The 21,249-nt window shown below is 39.2% G+C and overlaps 2 protein-coding genes across 2 annotated transcripts; both read left to right on the top strand.

The window, feature by feature from the left end:
• The first annotated feature begins 8,841 nt into the window (after window positions 1–8,841).
• Window positions 8,842–11,050, top strand: LOC113053414 (uncharacterized). The gene is made up of 9 exons (XM_026218409.1): window positions 8,842–8,851; window positions 9,755–9,825; window positions 9,913–10,089; window positions 10,180–10,241; window positions 10,324–10,410; window positions 10,498–10,539; window positions 10,608–10,781; window positions 10,861–10,896; window positions 10,995–11,050. Exons 2-8 carry the CDS (start codon window positions 9,762–9,764, stop codon window positions 10,894–10,896), a joined length of 642 nt encoding a protein of 213 aa, XP_026074194.1. The 5' UTR covers window positions 8,842–8,851; window positions 9,755–9,761; the 3' UTR covers window positions 10,995–11,050.
• Window positions 11,051–11,062: 12 nt separating this feature from the next.
• Window positions 11,063–19,345, top strand: LOC113053826 (putative nuclease HARBI1). The gene is made up of 5 exons (XM_026219062.1): window positions 11,063–11,549; window positions 11,619–11,734; window positions 11,831–11,942; window positions 12,037–12,406; window positions 19,333–19,345. The coding sequence occupies exons 1-5, from the start codon at window positions 11,078–11,080 to the stop codon at window positions 19,343–19,345; spliced, it is 1,083 nt and encodes a 360-aa protein (XP_026074847.1). The 5' UTR covers window positions 11,063–11,077.
• Window positions 19,346–21,249: the final 1,904 nt, after the last annotated feature.

Here is a 21,249-nt window from a genome sequence, read left to right as displayed (position 1 = left end):
GACATCAGCAAGAAAGTTGTTGTACTCTTCATGAAAGCCTGCGTCTTTCTGAAGTCTTCTTTTTAGACCACGAACACGTTGCATGGCAACACCAAGGTTGTTTGGCATCGAAACATCTTTCCCTTTGAAAGGCATTTGAAATGTGTAGTGTCCGTTTTGAAGTTGAGCAGAGCTTTCCATTATCTTCACAAACTTCTTTTCTTCCCTTGACATTTCTTCCTGTTCTGCAGAAGCTTGCTCATTGAAATCATAGATGTACTGGTTAGTTAACAGTTCTTCGATTCTGTCAATGGCAATTCTGTTGGCACAAACTGAAGGGTGGTCACTTACACAGTCGCTACATCCCCGTAACGGACCATTTATCACCCATCCCAATAGGGTTCTGATCGCGTAGGGTCCTTCCCCTTCACAACTGTTAATCACCTCCCAAGGCTCCATCAACTTGGAGGCGTTTGTGCCAATTAACAGGTCAACATCAGCATTTATATGGGGAATTTTTACATCCTCTAAATAAGGCCATTTTCTCAGCTCCCTTTCACTGATTATGTTTGCTGTGGAGACAGGCATCTCTTTCTGGGTACACACTTTGGGAAGTGGATAGAAGCACTCACCAAAAAATCCAGAAATTTCCAAGCCATCAACAATGGAACTTTCTACTGCGTTATTATGGCCCAAGGTGCGAATATGAATCTTGCATTTGCGTCCTTCCATGTTTAACTTGTCAATGAGCTTCCTGGTGCAGAAAGTTCCTGTACTCCCTGGGTCCAGAAAAGCATAGGTTTCAATAACCTTGTTTCCCTTTAAGCACTTTACCTTAACAGGCAAAATGGGAAGAATTCCATTGCAGTGGCCAACCCCTGTAAGACAACAAGCAGAGGATGCTGTATAGCTGTCAGAAGTATTTGACTGCTCAGTAACTTTCTGCTCACCATCTTTCTGAACCTTTTGAATAAACCTTTCCTTCTCTCCTATGTGCAAAACACTGGGGTGCGTTCGGTTGCACTTGTTGCAAATGATGCGCCTGTCGCAATTCTTACTCAAGTGTCCTGTACACAAACAACTAAAACACAAACCTTTCTCCTTTAGGTAGTCCAGTTTCTCCCTGTGTGTCTTTCTTCCTAGTTTAAAACATTGTTCCAAAACATGATTACCAGCAGCACAATACAGACAGGAAATAGAATCAGTCTTGGTAAAAGATGTCACTTTGTTCTGAGCCTTTTCCTTCTTGTTACTATCTGGTTTGCTGTATCCATCTTCAATTACCACCTGTGTTGCAAAGCTGTTTCTTCCCAGCTGAGGTTTCACCTGTGACTTACTTACTTTTATAGCTCCTTTGATAAAAGGTGAAGTGTCCTGTATGTCACCAAAGACGGGATCTGAAGTGATTCTGACCTGGCGCTCAATGTACTCCACAATGTCTGAAAACCGTGCTCTTCGACCAGTTTTCTCCAGTATCTCACATGCCTTTGCTCTCCACTTGTCTCTGAGTTTATACGGAAGCTTCTGACTCAGACTCTTAATGTTTGCTGGCATGTTAAGCTCTTCCAAGTACTGAAGATCATCCATAGCATTGGAACACTCACGCAGGAAAAGTCCATAAGCTTTGAGCGCTTTGGGGTCCTCAGCTTTGATACTTGGCCATCCTATGACCTTCTCCATGTAGGCCTCGGTTATCTTAAACTCATTTCCAAAGTGCTCCTTTAGCAATTTTTTAGCAACAGCAAATCCTTTATCTGCAGTCATATGAAGGCAGCTGCGCACAATATCCCTTGGTTGTCCCCTAGTAAATTGCTCAAGATAGTATAAACAGTCTCCTTTACAGCTGGTGTTTGCTTCCACGCAATGTTCAAATGCTTTTATAAATGTGTTGAACCTTAGAGGATCTCCATCATAAATTGGAATTTCTCGGCTCGGCAGCAAATGTAACGTTTGCATTTTAACAAGGAGAGCTGTTATGTCATTCTGTTGTTGCAGCAAATTGAGGAGACCTGCTGTCTGATATTGGTCTTGCAGGGGTTGAAATACTTGTTGGTCTAGAGTGGGCTGAAAGCTTTGACTGAAAGCTGTCTTTGATTGTAACCAAGAAGGTTGAGAGCCTTGAATGACAGTTGGCTTTTGCAAGATAATTGGCGTGGCTGATGGTGAAGCATTGCTTTGTAGTGGTAGAGATACATGTTGCTGTGATTGCAGAGGAACAAATATTGAGGCCTGTGGATTTAGAGAGGTGGGCAGGAGCTCAGATCTAGCCCCCTCTCCAATATAGGAAGCCATTCCAGCAGATCGCCTTGAATGGACGCTGCTACCACCCTGTAGCACTTCTAGCTTAGCAGAAGTGGCAGCTATCTCAATGTCCAGCTCAAGCTGCTCCTTTTTTCTCCTCAAGATGAGCTCCTGCTCCTCCAATGCATGCTTATCCTTTAAGGCAGCAGCTCGAGCCAAGAGTGCGGCCTGTTCCGCCTTTGCCATGCGTCTGGCTGAAGAAGTGGAAGATCTGCTACTGGAGGATCTGCTACTTGAGCCATGGTGCCTTGACTGCACATTTGAAATGCTGTCTTGAGGTTGAATCTGATCATCCTCTTCTTCATTCCTTCCACCAGCAGCACTCCTTCCATTGCTGCCATCAACCTCATTTCCATTTACAACATTGGCATCAACAGTTTGAATTTCAATTTGACCCAGCAAATCATCATGATCATCATCCACTTTAGTAATTGAACAAGCTTTAGTGTCATACAACCATTGTTTTGTACCCACAAAAAAATCATTAAAATTCAACATTTTAGCTTGGTACCATATTTCATGTTTGTTTGCTTCATCAGTAGGCAATAAACCCAATAAAGATGTATGTACATGATTTATCTCGTCACACAACTTATTGAACATGTTAAATTCATTTTCAACCTCACTTACATGCTCTTTATCTTCCATCAGTTTAGCAATAGATGTTTTTGCGTTCGACAGTTTACTAAATTTAGACTTTCTTTCCTTTTCTAAAGCGCTTATTTTTTCCAACAAAGCTTTGGGTGTTAATTTAACCACACGTTTTTCAGTTACAGATTTTACCCCTACATCCACACAAAGTTCAGTCTCAAGTCCAAGTTGACCTTTTTCCTTTTCGGCCATAATGACCACGCAAAAGTTGGCTTATTATTCAATAAGCCCGCAAATAGTTTTGTGTTGCACAACAACTCGTCTAGATGCGCAGTTATTTTTAGATGGTTGCGAGCTTGCTACCAATGCATTGGTTTATACGCGAATGTGTGCACACAAATTACCATGGCCATTCATAATATCAGCGCTGATCACCACATACCCCAATAGAGCGTTGGCCGGCTTTATGAATGATGTCCCGTTGTGATGATGCTGGTATTCCGGTGACCCTTTTCTCCTCCGGTACAGCTCCTTTCAGCAATCGGCAACTCCAAACATTTGCCCACCTCACATCCGTGATTTCCAAACGAACACCGTTAATCCACAATATAACAGGTTCTCACGAGTAACGATTATCCAAGCTGAAGCAGTTTTCGACCTACCATGACCCTTCCTCCGTATACCATACAGCGGCAATATCTTGACTCATAATACATAACCAAAACAACAAACCGTATTCTTTCCTATCAAGGCAAGACACAAAAGCACAGTCGAAAACTGTTTGCTTCCCAAATCAGCAACACCTGTGTCTGCGTTTCCTCTGGGTTAAATGACATACCTGGCTGACCTAAGATCAGCTGGGCCACAAACACATCCAGCCCACTAGTGGCACAGGAATAAAACTACATACAATACCAAATGAATATGGCTCATACACTGATAAAGATTGTTCGCATTTCTGTTAAAAATATGCTTTGTCTAGCACACTTAAGATTCGTTGTCTTAATCCTATGCTTTAATCTTTGTTTATTCAGTCATTGTTTCATTTGCGTCTATTCCTGAAATGCTTCATACTCGAATGGGATTCTATGGTCGAAGATGCAGGGAACCGCTGCTCTCACCTCATCTTTACATGGCTTACTCTTGGACTAGCGCTATTATGAACACTGGATCTACCAAGCTGATGCGTATATGGACCCTTCCATTTGAGTTGTAGGTAAGATTCGGCTCAATGCTCAGCAGGCATCTTAAAGTCCACGTGACACGAAGTTGCTGCTGACCTTATTTCAGAGTAGTGACATATCTCCAGTTTAAACCGAATATTAATTAGGGCTAAAGCCTGACGTCCATCTCTTCGACGGACTGTGAGTTGTATCCATTCAGTATTGTCACTGTAGACCCACCTGCATGCCCAGAGCAAAGCTCCAGTTGCCCCTGTATACCCCTCTGAACGCCTAAAGCTAAGAGCCAGCGTATTGTCCTTGTATACTCACCTGTACGTCCAAAGTAAAGACCCAGTTGTCCTTCTGCATACTTACCTGTACGCCCCGAGTGAAATACCAGTGCATCGCCCTTGCATACTCTCCTGCAAACTCCATCCGTAGGGTTTACCTGGACGAAAATCGGAGTTTGTGAGGATTGTGTATCTTTCTTGCATACTTGCCTATACACCGAAGGCCAAGACCCCAATATATTCACCTGCATAGTTACCTGTGGACCTTTTAGGCATTTCCAACCGCGGCGTCAGGTACGCACCCCACCCAATTAATCAGAATTACTTACCTTCTTTGCTCTGCGTGCAGGGACTGGAAGGGCCCCACCGACGGTTCTCCTGCAGGAGAAACAAAGGCACTACTGAGAAAAACCCTGTTAAGTCACGTGAAGGAAAGGACACAAATTACTGACAGGCTTACCTGAGAGTCCCCGTGACAGAGTCAGAAGGGACTCGGACCTATACTCTCTGGCACCGAGAGTGGATTTTAGATTCCCTTTTCCCTTCCCCTCACACCTTTTAGATAATTTAAATAAAGTTTGTTTTAATTATACCCACTCTCTCTCGTGTGTCTGGTCATTGGGGTGTTCTTGGGACCTCCTCGAGGTGGAAACTAGGGAGGGGCGAGACTCACGACATCTGTGGTCCGCTCCGACCTGTGACATAGCCAACCCCCTTAAAATAGGCTACCACTTTTAATGCTCTAATACTGCACACCTTTTAAATGTGTCAAATCTAAAATATAGTTTAATACCATGTAGCTTGGAGAAAATATAAGCACAGACTCAGACACAGGTTTGACATCTATCCTGCTTGAATTTGTTCTAAGAAATGCACACAACTTCATAAATACCAAACTTTCATCTGTGAATATTACATTTTTAAACTATAGTGTTTTTCTTTCATTTTCCGTGACTGAAGCAAAACTGAGGCAAAACTAACATCTATTTGTGAAAATGTGCTTTGATGCGCTTGTTTGATAACCGTCACTCAGCGGTCAAAAGCTGCAAATGCACTTTACAAATGCTGCATTGGTAAAAAGGGCCTTTTGAATGTCTACTTACTGTATAAGCTCAAACAAAAACAAAAATAAGAATATTAAAAACATATTTATGAAATGTATTAAAAAATTGTTGATGTAAGATATGAGTTTAGAGATACAGTGTAGCTAAAGCCACAAGTCTTTCAAAACTTCATTAGAATTTCATAATCTAATCTGTAAAACTGTGAATTTCATGAAATCTCTGCTAAGGCCATGTCATGTGTGTTTTTAGAGAAGGCTAATCAGATTGATTTATGGCACTTGTCATCTCTGTAAGATCTCACATGTAAACTCTCCTGTGTGTTTTGTATGTGTGTTGGCTTTGCAACACTCCCCTTTCATTGTTCTATTGTTCTCACCAAACGAGTCTTTCACACCTCCGCCAGGTACGACACATTATCCGCATTATTCTTTTATCATTATTCTTTTGTTTTTATTCCACCTTTATTAGCCTTGATTGTGGTTTTTCAGGCTTTACAAAGACACAAAGCAGCGATCTCACTTCAGTCTCTGTTTGCATTTAGCCCTTATTTATCAAAAGTCTTACTATAAAATACAACAAAACATTTTCTTATGACCTTACATGAATTATTGTGACAGAAATGCATTATGACGAAGAAATGCACTTGCTATTAGTAGCATTGCTATTTATAGCCATTTACATCGCTGCACAAGTTAGCATTTCAGATGTACATTTTTTATATTTTTTATAAAATGCCCCAAAATCTCAAGAAAATCTCATACCAAGCTTTACTATCGTAATCGTGGGTTTATTATTTGGATATTTCGTGTATACAGAGGTGTTTCAGTGTTGTTGTGAGCAGATATGAACCAGGAACGGTTCACGAACCATGTGACATGATCTGACGCTGTCCGGTTTTGGGACTGTCAGATTGACAACCCAAACGTCCAATCAGAGTCTGACTGGGTCACAGCTCGAGTACACTTAAGCAAACACACAGAGACAGCACTGTGAGAGGCTATTTATCATCAGATCGCGTAAATCAGTGGAAAATGAATAGAAATGATGATTCTGTCTTAAGAGATATGAAGTAAACATCAGTAAATATATCCATAAATCTCCGCGGATATGCATCTTTTGTCTATAAATCCTTATTGACGCTGTTCAGTTACATTACCTTTTTATGTAAACATTTATTTTAATCATAAATCATATAAAATATCTATGATTTAGACTGAAGTTTTTATGTAAGGAAAAAACATCAGTTTCTAATAAGTTAGTTTTACGATATAGTTTTCATTAATTTTCGCTCACCAGTGACGTGCTGGGATTGTGTGATGTTTGCTTTAAAGAGGAGTGTTAAGGGAAGGTTTTAAAGTAGCGCTGGCCTGACAATGGAAGTACAGCTTGATTTTGGGCTTGTGTCTTGAGATGCGAGGCTATGGGCCCAGCACGGCTCGTTGTTAGCCCTGGCACACATTTGCCCGAAAGTGGAAAAGCGGCTACTCAGCACTTCTGTGCCTTCAGTAATTTCAAATGGCCCTTTTGTTATTGAAGATAGGTTTGGGTTGGGTTGGGTATCGAGTTCAATACTTTTTAGGCACCGACCAATTTGCCTTGATACTATTGAATATCGAAAAATGTCTTTTCATTTGGTACCAAATTTCGATACCTAAGGGTTTAATCTTGTCATCATCAGTGAGCCAATAAGCATGTAGCATTTTTGACAAATCAAATGCTGTTGATTGGCTGTAGTGAGGCACCAAAGAAAAACACTATTTTACACTGATTACACCCAGAAACAAGGCTCACATGTGAGGTTGTAGTGTTTATGTTAAGCACATTTATTTGTATTAAACACATACATACATATATATATATATATATATATATATATATATATATATGGATTAAAAGTTAAATGTTTTATTTTTGGTTCATTCTTGATTAAAAAAAAAAAAATCTTCAACTTATTATTCTTGATTTTCCCTTTGCTTTTGTGAATTATGCCTTTACTGTGTGACCAAAAATTGTGAATAGTGACTTTGATCGCGCTGATCAATATTGCACATATTCCCTGGAAACAGCAATAGTTCATTCACATGAGTAGCGGTCCACAGGCATAGTTTTGCTCCTTATGATTTTTTTACCCCTCGATACTGAAACACGTGTGAAATACAAAGCCAATTTTACTTGATGAATAAGAGTTTAGCTTCAAATGAGCAACATGTTTGGATTTGTCCAGAATGAGAGCTATAAGCCCGCAGGAGGATTTAAACAATAATATAAAATAATAAATTAAACATCAGTGTGTTCGCTACAACATTTTATTTTGAATTTAAAGAGGAACAAATTATTAATTTATGTTGATATTACGTCTCGGGAGTCTGGACTCTTAACATGTGCCTTTTAAAGTGGTGCCAGAATCTCAAGCAGCATGAGGATGTGATGATAGCTGCGTTGTAACTGATGCTTGTGTGGCAATTTTCTTGTGATTTTAAACATGTCCAAAAGAAGACATTTGGCCTGGAACGATGGACAGGCTATTTAAGGAGAAATGGAAAAAAAGTTATTAATATCTCAACGCCAACATGTAAGTTTAATCACAACTTGTGGCTGATATTAAAATTACACTGTGACGCACTGGACAGCTTCGTATGGAGAAAGTAAATGAGCAAGGAGTGTGCAATATTTATTGTGTACTAATATCCTAACTGTTGTTTTAATGATGTGCGAACTGACATTTTGTAACTTTGCAAAAAATAAAATAAAAAATAAACGCATTGTGTGAGTTTTTCAGTGTCAGATGAAGGCTATCAGGTTACAATATAATTCAAGATATGAGATAAAAATGACGTGTATTGTTTTTAATATTTATGTCATGATCGTTAAGTAATGTCTAACTATAACAAGAGTGTTGCTTTCCGAATGTCAGTGTGATCGCTTTTATACTATAGCTCAACTAAAAAGATGCTAGTATTAAGTGCGTTACATTAGTCACAATGCTGTCTATCTCTGTTTCGCCAAGGATAAGTTTTTAACAAGGCCAAAGTAAGACAGCAGCTAGGAAAGTTTTTGGTTTAAATTGTGTGTCTTACCCTGACCCCTGTTGCACAAAAGTAGAATTAAGACATCCGGGATAAATGATTCAGCTGAGCTCAATAAAGCCAAAACATGTGCGTCCAGGCTTAATTGGTTGCACAAAGACCAAGCCAGGATGAGCAGACACGGATTCATTAAGCCAGGTGAAACCAATCCTGGATAGGTGCGCGCTCACGGCTCACTCAAATAGACCCCGCCACAGATCACAGATTAACTGATTTACCATGGCAACTAGAGCCGCGTACTTTTCCCCGTCGGAAGCACAAATCCTCATGGAGGCATACGAGGAGGTAAAAGATATAATTAAGAAGAAAGGCAACACCGCCACAGTGATAAAGCACAGAGAAAAAGCGTGGCAAAGTATTGCAGACCGCCTGAATGCGTAAGTAGTGCACAATTACACACTCACCGCTCCGCTGAAACATCACAATTACAAATCAAATATTTAATTCACATCTCCAAAAACGCAGTTGTACTGTAATTATGAAACGGTTACATTTTTTATTGAAATGCACTGCATATATGAGTGAAATTGTGTAACGTAACTCCATCACACTGTATAAAGCTATGATATATTATTATTATTAAAGCCTTACATTATTATTTTACGTTACTACGCTCAGTACGGTTTAATCTTAGCCGTTGTACTCTGCTTATTATGTTGTCCACCGGTTTTTTTTGTGTTTCCCCTGCTTTTATTAATGTAAAGCAGCTTTGACAGAATGAAACAATTGTGAAAAGTGCTATATAAATAAAATTTTCTTGAATACATAGATGAGCTATAATAATAATCACTTTAATTTATATAGCGCCTTTCAAAGGGCCCAAGGTCGGTTGCTCACTGCACTGCAAAAATGTCTTTCTTACTTAGTATTTTTGTCTTGTTTTCAGTAAAAAAAATATCTAAAAAAAATCTTAAATATTTTCTAGAGCAAAATAACCTAGGAAAATAAGCAAAAAACTTATGCCAGTGAAACAAGAGAACTTTTCTAAAAGTAAGTGTTTATGGGAAAAGTAAACTTATTTCAAGAGAATTTTTCTTATTATATTGACAGATATTTAAATTTTTTGCTTGTTTTAAGCACACATTTACTTGAAGTTTATATTTTTGGTCTAAACCTATACTTATTTTGCTAGGTCATTTAGAAAATCAATAAAATACATGTTTTTTTTTATTTTTTTTACTGAAAACAATACAAAAATACCAAGTCATTTTTGTCAGTGTGACTCCATTAAATGTTCTTGTGATAAAGAATGTGTGTGTGTGTGTGCGCGTGTGATGTAGATAAAACATGAACGGGCCAAAACGGACATGGCAGCAGGTCAAAATCAAATACAAGAACATTCTGCAGAATGGTATGGTCCCTGACTAATATTTAACAAAGCACAAGCATATATTGTACCCAGAAGGTGCCTGCTCACACATTGTCTGTACTGTTTTAGCAGTGAAAAAGAATACCCACAGACAAGGCACGGGTGGTGGGTCACCAAAGGCTGACCTTACCCCAGCAGGGGACATGGCCTTGGAGCTAAATAAAGGCAGGCCCGTCTTAGAGGGGATCCCTGGGGGGAAAGAGACGAGCATAGGTTCCTCCCAAGATGCCACCCGCTTCATTCAAGGTATGTCCTTCCATCTCTACATGGAATACAACCACATTCATATTAAATCAATTTGGACTGTCTGACTTTGGTTTACCTATTGCCTTGCAGTGTCTGGCAGCACTGTGTTCCTGTTGGAGCCACCAGCACAAGCACCAGACGATGCTGATCCAGTGAGTTCTCCATCAAAGGCATACTGTAGGCCTGGCATGTCTTGTCTACTGGCTTCAATATGAATCCGATTAAATGTGATAGGGTGAAAGTCCCAGTGCAGCAGCAACAGCACATGATGGAGACGATGATGAGGAGGAGACCATCTCTCTGGATTCCAGAAGGCATGAGGTATCATGTTAAGACTGTGAAAGTACTATTTACTCTACAATGGTGAGGAGTCCTCATCAAAATCAAAAAATCTAATTTCTTTTACAGGACCCAGATGCTATACAGTGGGAAAACCAGCCTGGCAACATAGTGCGTATTAATAAAAGGACACCACATCCTGCCAAATTCAAGCTGCGCTAATTGTATTGTGTTCACAGAGCTCACAAGCTATCAGAAAGTTGTATGGCAACCACCTCCGGCGCCAAATAGAACTGGCAGACATAGACATTCAGTACAAGAAGAAAAAGCTAGAAAATCTTGCACTGGAGTCCGAAATAAAACCGAGGACAATTAGGAAACTGGACCTTGAAATAAAAAAACTTGAGAGGGAGGTGAGATATGCCTTCAATGTACACTGTATGCTAACTGTAACACAAATGTATTAATCATTATTTTTCTTTCCTCCCCCAGCTCCAAGAAGATGACACAGCTCAAAATAAAAATTAGGTATATTCTCGTAAAGTCAAGTGAGCCATGACATATGAGCTCTTATTGTGAGCACACAGGACGGTGGCATCTTTCTAAGGTATTTTTTTTTTTCACAGCAATCAGTACAACCAAGTCATCGTTATAAGGCACCAGCCTCTTTTGCCCACCCCCCCAGCAGCAGGTGTGGCCACTAGCCTATATGAAGGCCCAAAATTGTGTGTTCCTTTCTGCTCTGACAATGGCATGCCCATTCTTGCGAGATGTGGTGGATGAAGAAGCACTTGTGCTGAGGAGAGCCTTCAGGCGAGAAAGGGTCTTCAGGAACCGGTTGGACCCACTGGCCTTCCCTGATGACCATCTATATGAAAGATACAGGTTTTCTGCAGATGGCATCAGGTATCTATGCAGACTACTGGGTCCCAGGATTAAGCACCGCACTGCACGGAGCCATGCACTGAGTGTGGAGCAAATGGTTTGTGTGGCCTTGCGCTTTTTTGCTAGTGGAGCCTTCCTGTACTCAGTGGGGGATGCAGAACAGCTGAACAAGGCCACAATTTGCCGCACAATAAGGAGTGTGTGTCTGGCTATCAAAGCATTAGCAGATGTCTTCATCTCCTTCCCTGGCCACAGAAGACTCTGTGACATGAAAGAGGAGTTCTATAGGATTGCAGGTAAGAGGATCTACAAATTACAGGACAACTGTTAACACATAGTAGGATACTCATTACTTTGTGTGACAGGTTTCCCCAATGTCATTGGTGCAGTGGACTGCACACACATAAGAATAAAAGCCCCCTCAGGTGCCCATGAGGCCGATTTTGTGAATAGGAAATCCTTTCACAGCATTAATGTTCAGGTGAACATAACTTTTTGATATTGTCCATTGACGAACACTCTGCATTGCCAATGATGTGCATTGATTGGTGTAATATTCCTCATCTTATGATTTCAGATGGTCTGCAATGCTGACTGTGTGATCAGCAATGTTGTGGCAAAATGGCCTGGCTCAGTCCATGACTCCAGAATCTTTCAGGCCTCTGAAATCTATCAGTGCCTATCACAAGGTAAGCCACACAACCCCTGTTTATAACCATCATGGCTGTGTCAAGAATATCACTGTGTTCATGAGGTAGTAATGATGAGATTTTGTGTTGACAGGTGAATTCTCTGGTGTGTTGCTGGGAGACAGATGGTATGGCTGCCAGCCTTTTCTCCTGACACCTTTCACAGACCCCCAGGAAGCACAGCAGGCCTACAACCATGCCCATGCCAGGACCAGGGCCAGAGTTGAAATGACCTTTGGCCTCCTGAAGGCACGCTTTCACTGCCTTCACAAATTAAGGGTCAACCCTGTTAGAGCATGTGATATTACTGTGGCTTGTGCTGTCCTCCACAATGTGGCCTGCCTGAGGAAGGAGAGGGCCCCCAGAGTGCCACCAGCCATGGACTGGGACAATCCGGCAATCTTCCCTGATGACGACAGTGGTCGGCTGCTGAGGGACCAATATGTGTTGAATTATTTTAGTCCGTATGTGTGCTTTCAATTTAGGTAAAAAATGTCCTGCTGTGGCAGAGGAAATAGGGTTTTTTTGGGTTGTTTTTTTACGAATTTGGCCTCTTATGATGTTTGTGCGGTATACTGTGTGTAATACAAGGCTGCAGGGAGGCTACTGCATCCATTCATTTGTCTGTTCAGTTGATGTGTATGGATTTGTCCTGCATTTATTTTAGTGTGCAGACATGCAGGGTGTGTTATATACAGACCTTTGAATGTGTATGTATCATTTTGTATTATATGCTTTGATTCTGTGCTTTCCATCTTGTAGAGTCACTGTGACTTCAGTTTCGAAAGGAGCTGATAGTTTACCTGCTTTGTTTTGTCCTTATTCAATAAAGGAACATAATGTTACACATTGTGTTTTTATATTCATATGGAATGTGTATTTGTTTCTATGACCGAGTACTAGGGCCCCACTGAGGAAAAAGGATAAAGTCATAAATTTATGAGGATGGTTCTTTCTGCAGAAAAGCAACATATTCTTTTTACAGTTTTGATAGTTATGACAATGTGATACTTCATATTCTGGCACATCAGCATGTCTTTGTTTATGAAACCATACTGAAGTACAATTTCACGAAATGCCCCACATCTGTCATTTTAACAACTGTCCTCCTTTAAAACAACTGGTTACAATATTATGATTTGTCTTTTTTTTCCCCTCTGTGGCCCTAATATTCTATCATTTTATATATAGCCTTATAGTCTATGGGAAACTGTAAACTATCTAATGATAGCAACATCTAAAAATCATTATTTATCCAAAATGATTGAAATTAATGATCACAAACGTTTAAATAATGACAGTGGGTCTAGTTATATGTGATAACAATGCATAGTGAGCAGTGAAATAACTATTGGTTTCCATTTGTGGCGACTGCTGACTGACATTAGGGATGAGATTAAATAGATCCTGGAATTTAGCCTGGTCTGGAGCAGGCTAGCTCCACAGAATAAATCTCCATGGTAATTTATACCATAACATATCCTCCTGCCCCCTATCCAGCTTTAGTGCAACCGGATTAGGGATCAATTGAGCCAGGATCACCAAGATATCCTGGCTTAATCCCTTATCCTACTTTTGTGCAACAGGCCCCAGGTAACTGAACCATTTCATCCTGTGATCATCATCATATCATGAGATGTGACAGAGAAATGTGATTTGTTCAATGTAGTGAACGAATACGCCCTTCAATGAAAGAGTTTCATATGAGTCTGAACTAGATCTAGAGATCTTATTGTTCGTGGACGAAATTACTGAACTAGTACCCATGTCGTTCGTGAATGAGTTGAATGATTTAGTACATTTCGTTCGTGAATGAAATGACTGAACTGATCCACATGTCGTTCGTGAATGAAATGAACTGTTACATAGCTTATCTCGTTCGTGAACGTAATGAATGAGAGTAAACCGGGTTAGTCTGCCATTTAGCATGTCAATCTCAGAAAATGCAAAGGTACAGTACTGTGCACATACGCTTGTTTTGATATTTAGCAACTCCACATTTAATCCCCGATTTATGAATGTGAATATATAATATACAAACTGTCTGACCAAACAATTAAAATGCTAATTAGGCAAGAAAACCTTGTGCTTTGTTCACCTAAACAACTTACTTAGACTTTATATATTGAATGCGATTATACACACACTTTAATAAAGCCAGATCAGTTTTTGTAACAAGTGAATACGTTCGTTGACTAAAGACATAACACATAATACACTCTTTTTTGCCACCTGCTGCCATATTTTGTGTAATAGAAGAAATGATAACTGAACGAATCATTGAACGATTCTGAACGAATCATTTTGGTGAACGAACTGAAAATGAACGAATCTCTAGAAAGAATCATAATTTCCACCACTAATGCAATGCAGAAGCAGCAGCGAGAGTGCGTTATTGTAATGCAAAAGCACATTAAAATAATGCACGAGTGTGAATCCCTCTGTGCCCACGCAGATTTCCTTTGCTCTGTCACAAAACCAGGCGTGCTTGCCCGGAGAGAGTGTGTGCACTTAAAACTTGTCTCCTCTCACTTAAACTGTGTCCTGTGCTCTCACAACTCTCTCTATGATCATGTGCTAGATATTCATTATTTTCGCAAGTTTTTATTTCTAGCCTTTTACTGCATGCAGTGTGAACGCTCTGATCCGTTAACATGGGCTCGGAAAAAAGGCGCATCACATATTATTATACAGTTTATGCATAAGAAACTTTTATCCAAAACGACTTACAAAAGAGGAACAAATTACTCCAGAGTCAGTCACAATGCCAGGTTTATTTTATAACAATAATCAAGTGCTAAGATTATCACAAATTAAACAAGATTTTGATGCACATCTTTCTTATTAAATTGTTGTATTCCACCTCTTACTACACTTGAAAGACAATCACTTAAGACACTTTGCTGTAAACCTATTCCACATAATAATATTCATTAAAACTGTATGTTAACAGTAGGAGCTTGCTGCATGAATCCGTGAGTACAGTTTACAAATCCAAGGGAACGGATTGCGAAAGCGTGCGCACGGATAATTAATTCGTGGGTACAGATTCTAAAACCGAGGGTACGGTTTACAAAATCTGAGCGCACGGATTGAAAATTCAGTTAATCCGTGGGCACGATTTGTTAAACCGAGGGAACAGTTTAAAATTTTGTGAGTACGGTTTATGAACTGACAGGACGGATTGCAAAACCAATTATTTTTTTACTCCTACAGGTGACGTGCGGGGCTCCATACATTCGAACTCCATACATAGAAAGACACAGCTCATATTTGACTAAAAGGTTTTTGTCTTTATGCTTAAGAGCATATGTCCACTTTGAGAAACTCATGTTGCTCTTGCCTTGACTCGCCATGACTGCCGCAAATACTTGAATAAACGGAAACATGCCCACAGTGCGTCTGGTGTTAACAGTTGGCATCCACCAATCAATGCGTCGCTGCTGCAAACAGGTTAGGCTGTAGGCTACACTTCAGCCAAAATTAATTAATTAAAAATAGTAACGGACAATGCACCATGTGGTAACGGTTACAGAGTTAACTTATTTAAAAAGTAATGTGTTACTAATAACGTGTTACTGCCTAACACTGGCTAAGTCTGAGGTACATCACCTCCATTATAACGTAATACATAAAAGCTAAATTTAGCAGTTATGGCTCCACCTAAAAAAAAAAAAAAAAAAGAGTTCTGGCTCCTCCTGTCCTGGCAGGATTGTCCTCTCGTCAGCTCTCCTCTCCCACCGTTGCTATGTGACAGAGCGCTAATCGGGAACCTCTGGTGGCAGATTAAGGAAAACATGTGAAGGCGGAGGATCTCATACACTTTGGAGGACCCTTCGTACACTTCGGAGGCCTGGTCTTTGAAGTCCATGGCCTTCTCAGTGTGCACAAAAAAAGTGGAAAATCACCTGAGGTCTCATTGATAAAACACTCTGTAGATTTCATCCTAAAAGTGTTCATAGGTACAAAACAAGATGTACGCCAGAACCTGCACAAAACTCTTTTTTAAAAAAATCCCAGTCATGGGAAAATTGTGCATACGTACATCTCCATCTCGTCTCCTCCCCGAAATAACCATATAGGGACGAATGGAATTCACTGGAAAACTGTTTTTTTTTTAATTACATTTGATTTTTTTATGTACAAAATCTGAGACAGTCCAATAAAGATTTATACCCAAACGAAGGGCAGAGACAACAGAATATCCCCAATTCAGAAAACACACACACACATGCACAAACACGCACACGGTACACACACTCCCACAGAACACATTATAATATGTTACATGTTTCTGCTGGGATATGACTGTCAATTTAACAAACAGTTCAATTTGAGTGTTGAGGTGGAGATCAATTATTTTAAATCATTTTTATATATATATATTTATTTTTATTTTTTTTTGGACAAAATATGGATTTCTCTCAATATGGACACTCAAGTTTTACAAATCTTTATAGGATCCTATAAGCCCATCTGGTGGCTGGAACCATAAAATGCAATTTTATATAAAAAATACAGTGCACCTGACACTTTTCATTACTAAATAAACGATGCATATTTTAACTTCTCGTGAGCAGGAAGAGTTCGTGATCTGTGACGTCCCACGCTCATAATCTCCAGAGCAAAGACACTGAACACCACTCACGATGGTCCTCCTTGTGCTCCGCTGACAGACATCATTTCTCCTGCACTTCTAATACCACACTGGATAAAACATCACCTTAAATCAACCACACATGTTTATCAATGTGTAAACTGATCAAATCTTGCATATCTGAAGTAGTTACAGTCCAAGCTGTTGAGACAATAGACTGGATTTTTATCTTTTTTATCTACACCATAAACCGTCTTGTTTCAGTCTCTACAAACATTTCTAGACAGCAACAAATACAAACTATTTAATCTCTGATCTGACAAAATGTCTGCTTTAAAATAGAAACATTTAATAATTTATAATATTAATTAAACCTTTTCAGTGGCGAGTTTAAAATATTACAGCGGTCCCCAGAGTGAGTTTTTTTAAGGCGACCGATATTTTAGAACGTCCCCCCTTACTGTTTCCATGGTGACGCATCAGGCTCGTCACGTGACACACCGCGTCAACAATATTATTATTTCAAATATTCACAAACTTACCACGTCATGAACAATCTGATATTCAGATTCATAAATATGTGTAAATGAGTGTGTTTTGTCGTATATAAATCTTTCTAAATGATCTTGGTCTGTAATGTGAGATGTGTTTGAGTCTTGTACGTGAATTTATCAATCTCTCCCGATATACAATTAATGAGTGGCCAGTGAACTGTGTGAAGATTAGCGTGAACTTCATAGTTACTTACACCATGTGTTTCTGATATGAATAAAGCACATCTGCAAATTAAATTTGAAAGGATTGTTATTGTTGCTTCCATAGACATAAGCGTGTTTTTTGTTTTATTTTTTTACTCTAAATGTATTTTTTTTACTAGTATTTATGTGTATTTAAATGTCTTAAACCTAAAATATGCATTATGTGGTTAATAACACTGCATAGTTGTGATAATAAGAGTCTCTCTCTTGCTCAGTTTGGATTTGACAGTTATGTGACGTCACCGAACGTTGTAAATCCCGTCTGTGGGACCAGACTCAGAGGCACGGACATAAGGATCACATGTGTGGGACCGTACCGCTCAAAAGATTAAAAAAATTGTCTATAATTTAATTTAATCCAAACTGTGTATATATTTAATTTTAAAAGCCAAGAATAACAACTAAGTTAGGTAAAAAGCCCAGAACTGCTTTTCTGACTGATATGACACAAACAATGATAGCCATTTGTACATTCTCTAACATGCATATTTTAGATTCACAATTCATTTAAAAGCCTCTGGTCTGTATAAATGGTAAATATCAATACATCCTCCTGTTTTTAGACTCATAGCGCTCTATTTGTGGCAGCATGTATATGTAAATTCATTCTCTGGAGCAGGAGGGGCTTAGAACGGGAGTTTTATAAAGGATTCCCCGATAACGGCTCTCACAAACACTGCTCAGGCGTTACAGGAATGATGAAATGAAAATGAAGTCCGTAACTTTCTGTAGACAGTCGGATGCCTTCAGAAATACAGTGATATAAAAACACCCGCGCTGGGTTTCGACTTCAACACGTGCAGTTCTCATGTTTATTCAACGAAGTCAAAGCCTTTTGGGAAATCTGTTTGTGTTTTGATATTGTGGCAGGTAACTTTAATTTTACTTTCAACTCTTTCATTTGGTATGGGTGTCTGTCTTTAAAGTGTTTTGTTAGTTTGGCGTGTTTCCTCTTTTTGATGTCTCCACGTCTCAGTGCTTTTATGTAAAAAAGCTCATCTGCACAGCTTTCGGAGAGATCAAGAACCGGGTTGACCGGGTACTCGGTACCACAGGTACTTAAAGAAACCTGCTACCATAACATTTTTCTGAGATGAACAGCTTGTCTGCGTACTGTAATGAACACGTGGTTGTCAGTAGACTGATGATACTGTGTTTTAAGAGGAATCAAGAGGAAGTACACATTTCTAAGAAACAGAAGAACAGAGAGTGAAGCCTCAGAATTATATCAACAGTTTTCACTATTTAAAAAAAATCTTGATTGTTTTATTTATATATATATAAATAAAAAATAATAAAAAATATATAAATATATAATTCATTCAGTATCTTTAAAAAAAATCATAATCATGTTAATTAGAGGTGTTGCTATATACCAGTATTGGTAATAACTGTAATATTTAAAAATTAATGGTACACATGTGATTATTTAATGTATTGCTCAGCGGTTGCTTTTCCTTAACTCAAGAGACTTCAGTGAGATTCTCGAATATCTCTCATATTAGTATACACACCATTTCTGATGTTTCTCCTAAAAGTCCTTAGAAGTGGAAGTAGACACAAATGAGACGTGAAGTATTTGAGAAAATGTGGTTGCTCTTAACCTCAGGAGACGTAGTTGTGATTCTCATGTATTTCTCCTTTTAGTCTCAATAGTGTCTCGGATGTTTCTTCTAAAAATCCTTAGGAGAAATAAAACACAAAATAGACACAACAGAGACATGAGAAAGTTCAGAAAGAAAGGAATCCAAAATGACAATGGGAGAGAAACATGGGAGCTCTCTTTATTGTCTTGCAAGACTCTGAGACACGTTTTACTGCAGTGGGGTTTTCCACTTTTAATGGTGAGGACAGCAGGAGAAGAGACAGGACACAACTGAACAGGGGCAGAAAGTACCTTCAGCAGGGATTCGAACCCTTGTTGTCTGAGGTTCAGTTGTGCTTCACGTGGATGTGCTGCTCAAGACTATAGCTCTGACAGAGTTTACTCTACGCTCAGGATACACAACCTGATTCTCTTATGTGTCTCATCCAGATCTTTGTCTTAAGAGGTCTTCAGTTTTATTTTAGGAGAAAACTATCATTTAAATAGCATTACACATTTCAGAATATCAAGAGATACTAGTTAATATTTATCTTCAGTGTCCAGCATTGTATACACCACATTTTACAAACACATTAGTGCTAGTGCAAGATGTTTAGTATAGGAGCAATACCTTTTTTTTTTTATAACAAATGTGTGTAACAGTCCACCAGTGTTTTTTTTTTTTTTTGAACTGCAATAAAACACTGTCTGCATAAAACAACTTCAAATATGACAAATGCATGTTGTCTTCGACTGAAATGGTGTAGATAGATGACATTGAAGATAACCAGAGGGAAGAAAGATCTCTTTACCGTTTCTTTCAATGAAAGAAAACTTTCAAAAACTCATCCACTCTCACAATGGTCTTCTTTAAAGCATTAGAGGAGATCTCAACAACTTTAAGCACTGTGTTCAGATATTTCTCCTTAACTAGACTCTGAATCTCTCACATCAGTCTCCCCAGAGCTTTAGCTCCTCAGTATTAGCTCAAACATTTCTTCCATGTATTACGTATAAAATTAGTCAATTATTTTGTTGCAATATTTAGCAAAATATATTAAGCATATGAAAAAGGGTCAGGAACAATAGATAGAGATGATAAATGTAGAAAGCACTGTATTGATATATACTGACATTTCTAAAAAAACAAACAGTAGAATGCCTCATAAAACAGTGATAAAGGAGCCGCCAGTAACTTTTAATGGACATTCAAAGACCAGGGCCCGTATGTATAAAGCCACCCAGAGTAAAATTTTAGTCTCGCGTCTGTCAAAATTCTAAGAATGACATCATTTTACTTTTATTCCTAGACTTAAGAATAAGTGTGATTCATAAAGGTTCCTAAGTGTTAAGACTAGGTCTCCGCTCCTAAATTATTTAAGAGAGCTGGAGAGGTCTCCTAACCAGTTAGGAGTAACAAGATGGCAGCAGAGAGGAGGAGGACGCACAGTTTCCAACAACGAAAGAATGTAGTGGAATTATATGATGACAGAGAATTGATCAAACGATACAGGCTTGATCGTCAGGGTATTCTTTTTTGGTACGGACCTAGTCAGAAATTCAATAACTTCTCCCACTGTAAGAAACAATGCTTTAACTGCTGAAATAAAAGTTATAATGACTCTGCGTTTCTTGGCGACTGGAAAAATGCAGCAATGCACCAGTGATGACTTCGGGCCATCACAGTCCACAGTTAGCAGGGTGTTAAATACCACTGTTGCTGCACTAACCACACCAGACATAGTGAGGCAGTTCATTGACTTCCCAACTGACCTTCGAACTATACGGCAAAAGCAAGCAGATTTGATGAGGATTGCGGGTTTCCCTGGAGTTGTAGGAACCATCGATGGCACCCATGTACGCATCATTGCTCCAACTGTAAATGAGGAGACATACATCAATCCACAGCATCAATGTTCAAGTCGTATTTGATGCCAATTACAAGATCCTTGATCTTGTGCCAAAATGGCCAGGGTCAACACATGAAGCTCGGGTTCTTTCCCAGAGTGGCCTCACTGGGTTATTCGAACAAAATTATGTTCGCCCTGGATGTCATCTGCTGGGAGACTCGGGTTACCCTTTAAAACACTGGCTTCTCACCCCTTACAGAAGACCTCAAGGAGAACAGCAGCTCAATTATAACAGGTACTGTACTGGACTGAACTGTAGACAAGATACCAATTTTGTTCAATGAGTACAATCTTGACTTATCTGAAATATGTTGGTTTATTGTTTTTGCGTCATGAAGAGCACACAAAGTAACACGAGGTGTGGTGGAGAGAGGAATTGGACAGCTGAAGAGAAGACTCCATGTCCTTCATGAAGAGATTCGACATTCACCTGAGCGTGCTTGTCGCATTATTATGG

The sequence above is a fragment of the Carassius auratus genome, chromosome 34, assembly GCF_003368295.1.
Source record: "Carassius auratus strain Wakin chromosome 34, ASM336829v1, whole genome shotgun sequence".
NCBI lineage: Eukaryota > Metazoa > Chordata > Actinopteri > Cypriniformes > Cyprinidae > Carassius > Carassius auratus.
Note: the sequence above shows the minus strand (reverse complement) of the source record. Positions and strands in the feature narration are given on the sequence as shown.

Coding starts and splice junctions, on each gene's coding strand:
- LOC113053414 (XM_026218409.1), top strand. CDS start 9,762: ATGAACGGGCCAAAACGGACATGGCAGCAGGTCAAAATCAAATACAAG. Junction 9,826..9,912: donor CAAGAACATTCTGCAGAATG/GTATGGTCCCTG, acceptor GTACTGTTTTAG/CAGTGAAAAAGAATACCCAC. Junction 10,782..10,860: donor TAAAAAAACTTGAGAGGGAG/GTGAGATATGCC, acceptor TTCCTCCCCCAG/CTCCAAGAAGATGACACAGC.
- LOC113053826 (XM_026219062.1), top strand. CDS start 11,078: ATGAAGGCCCAAAATTGTGTGTTCCTTTCTGCTCTGACAATGGCATGC. Junction 11,550..11,618: donor GGAGTTCTATAGGATTGCAG/GTAAGAGGATCT, acceptor TTTGTGTGACAG/GTTTCCCCAATGTCATTGGT. Junction 11,943..12,036: donor CTATCAGTGCCTATCACAAG/GTAAGCCACACA, acceptor TTGTGTTGACAG/GTGAATTCTCTGGTGTGTTG.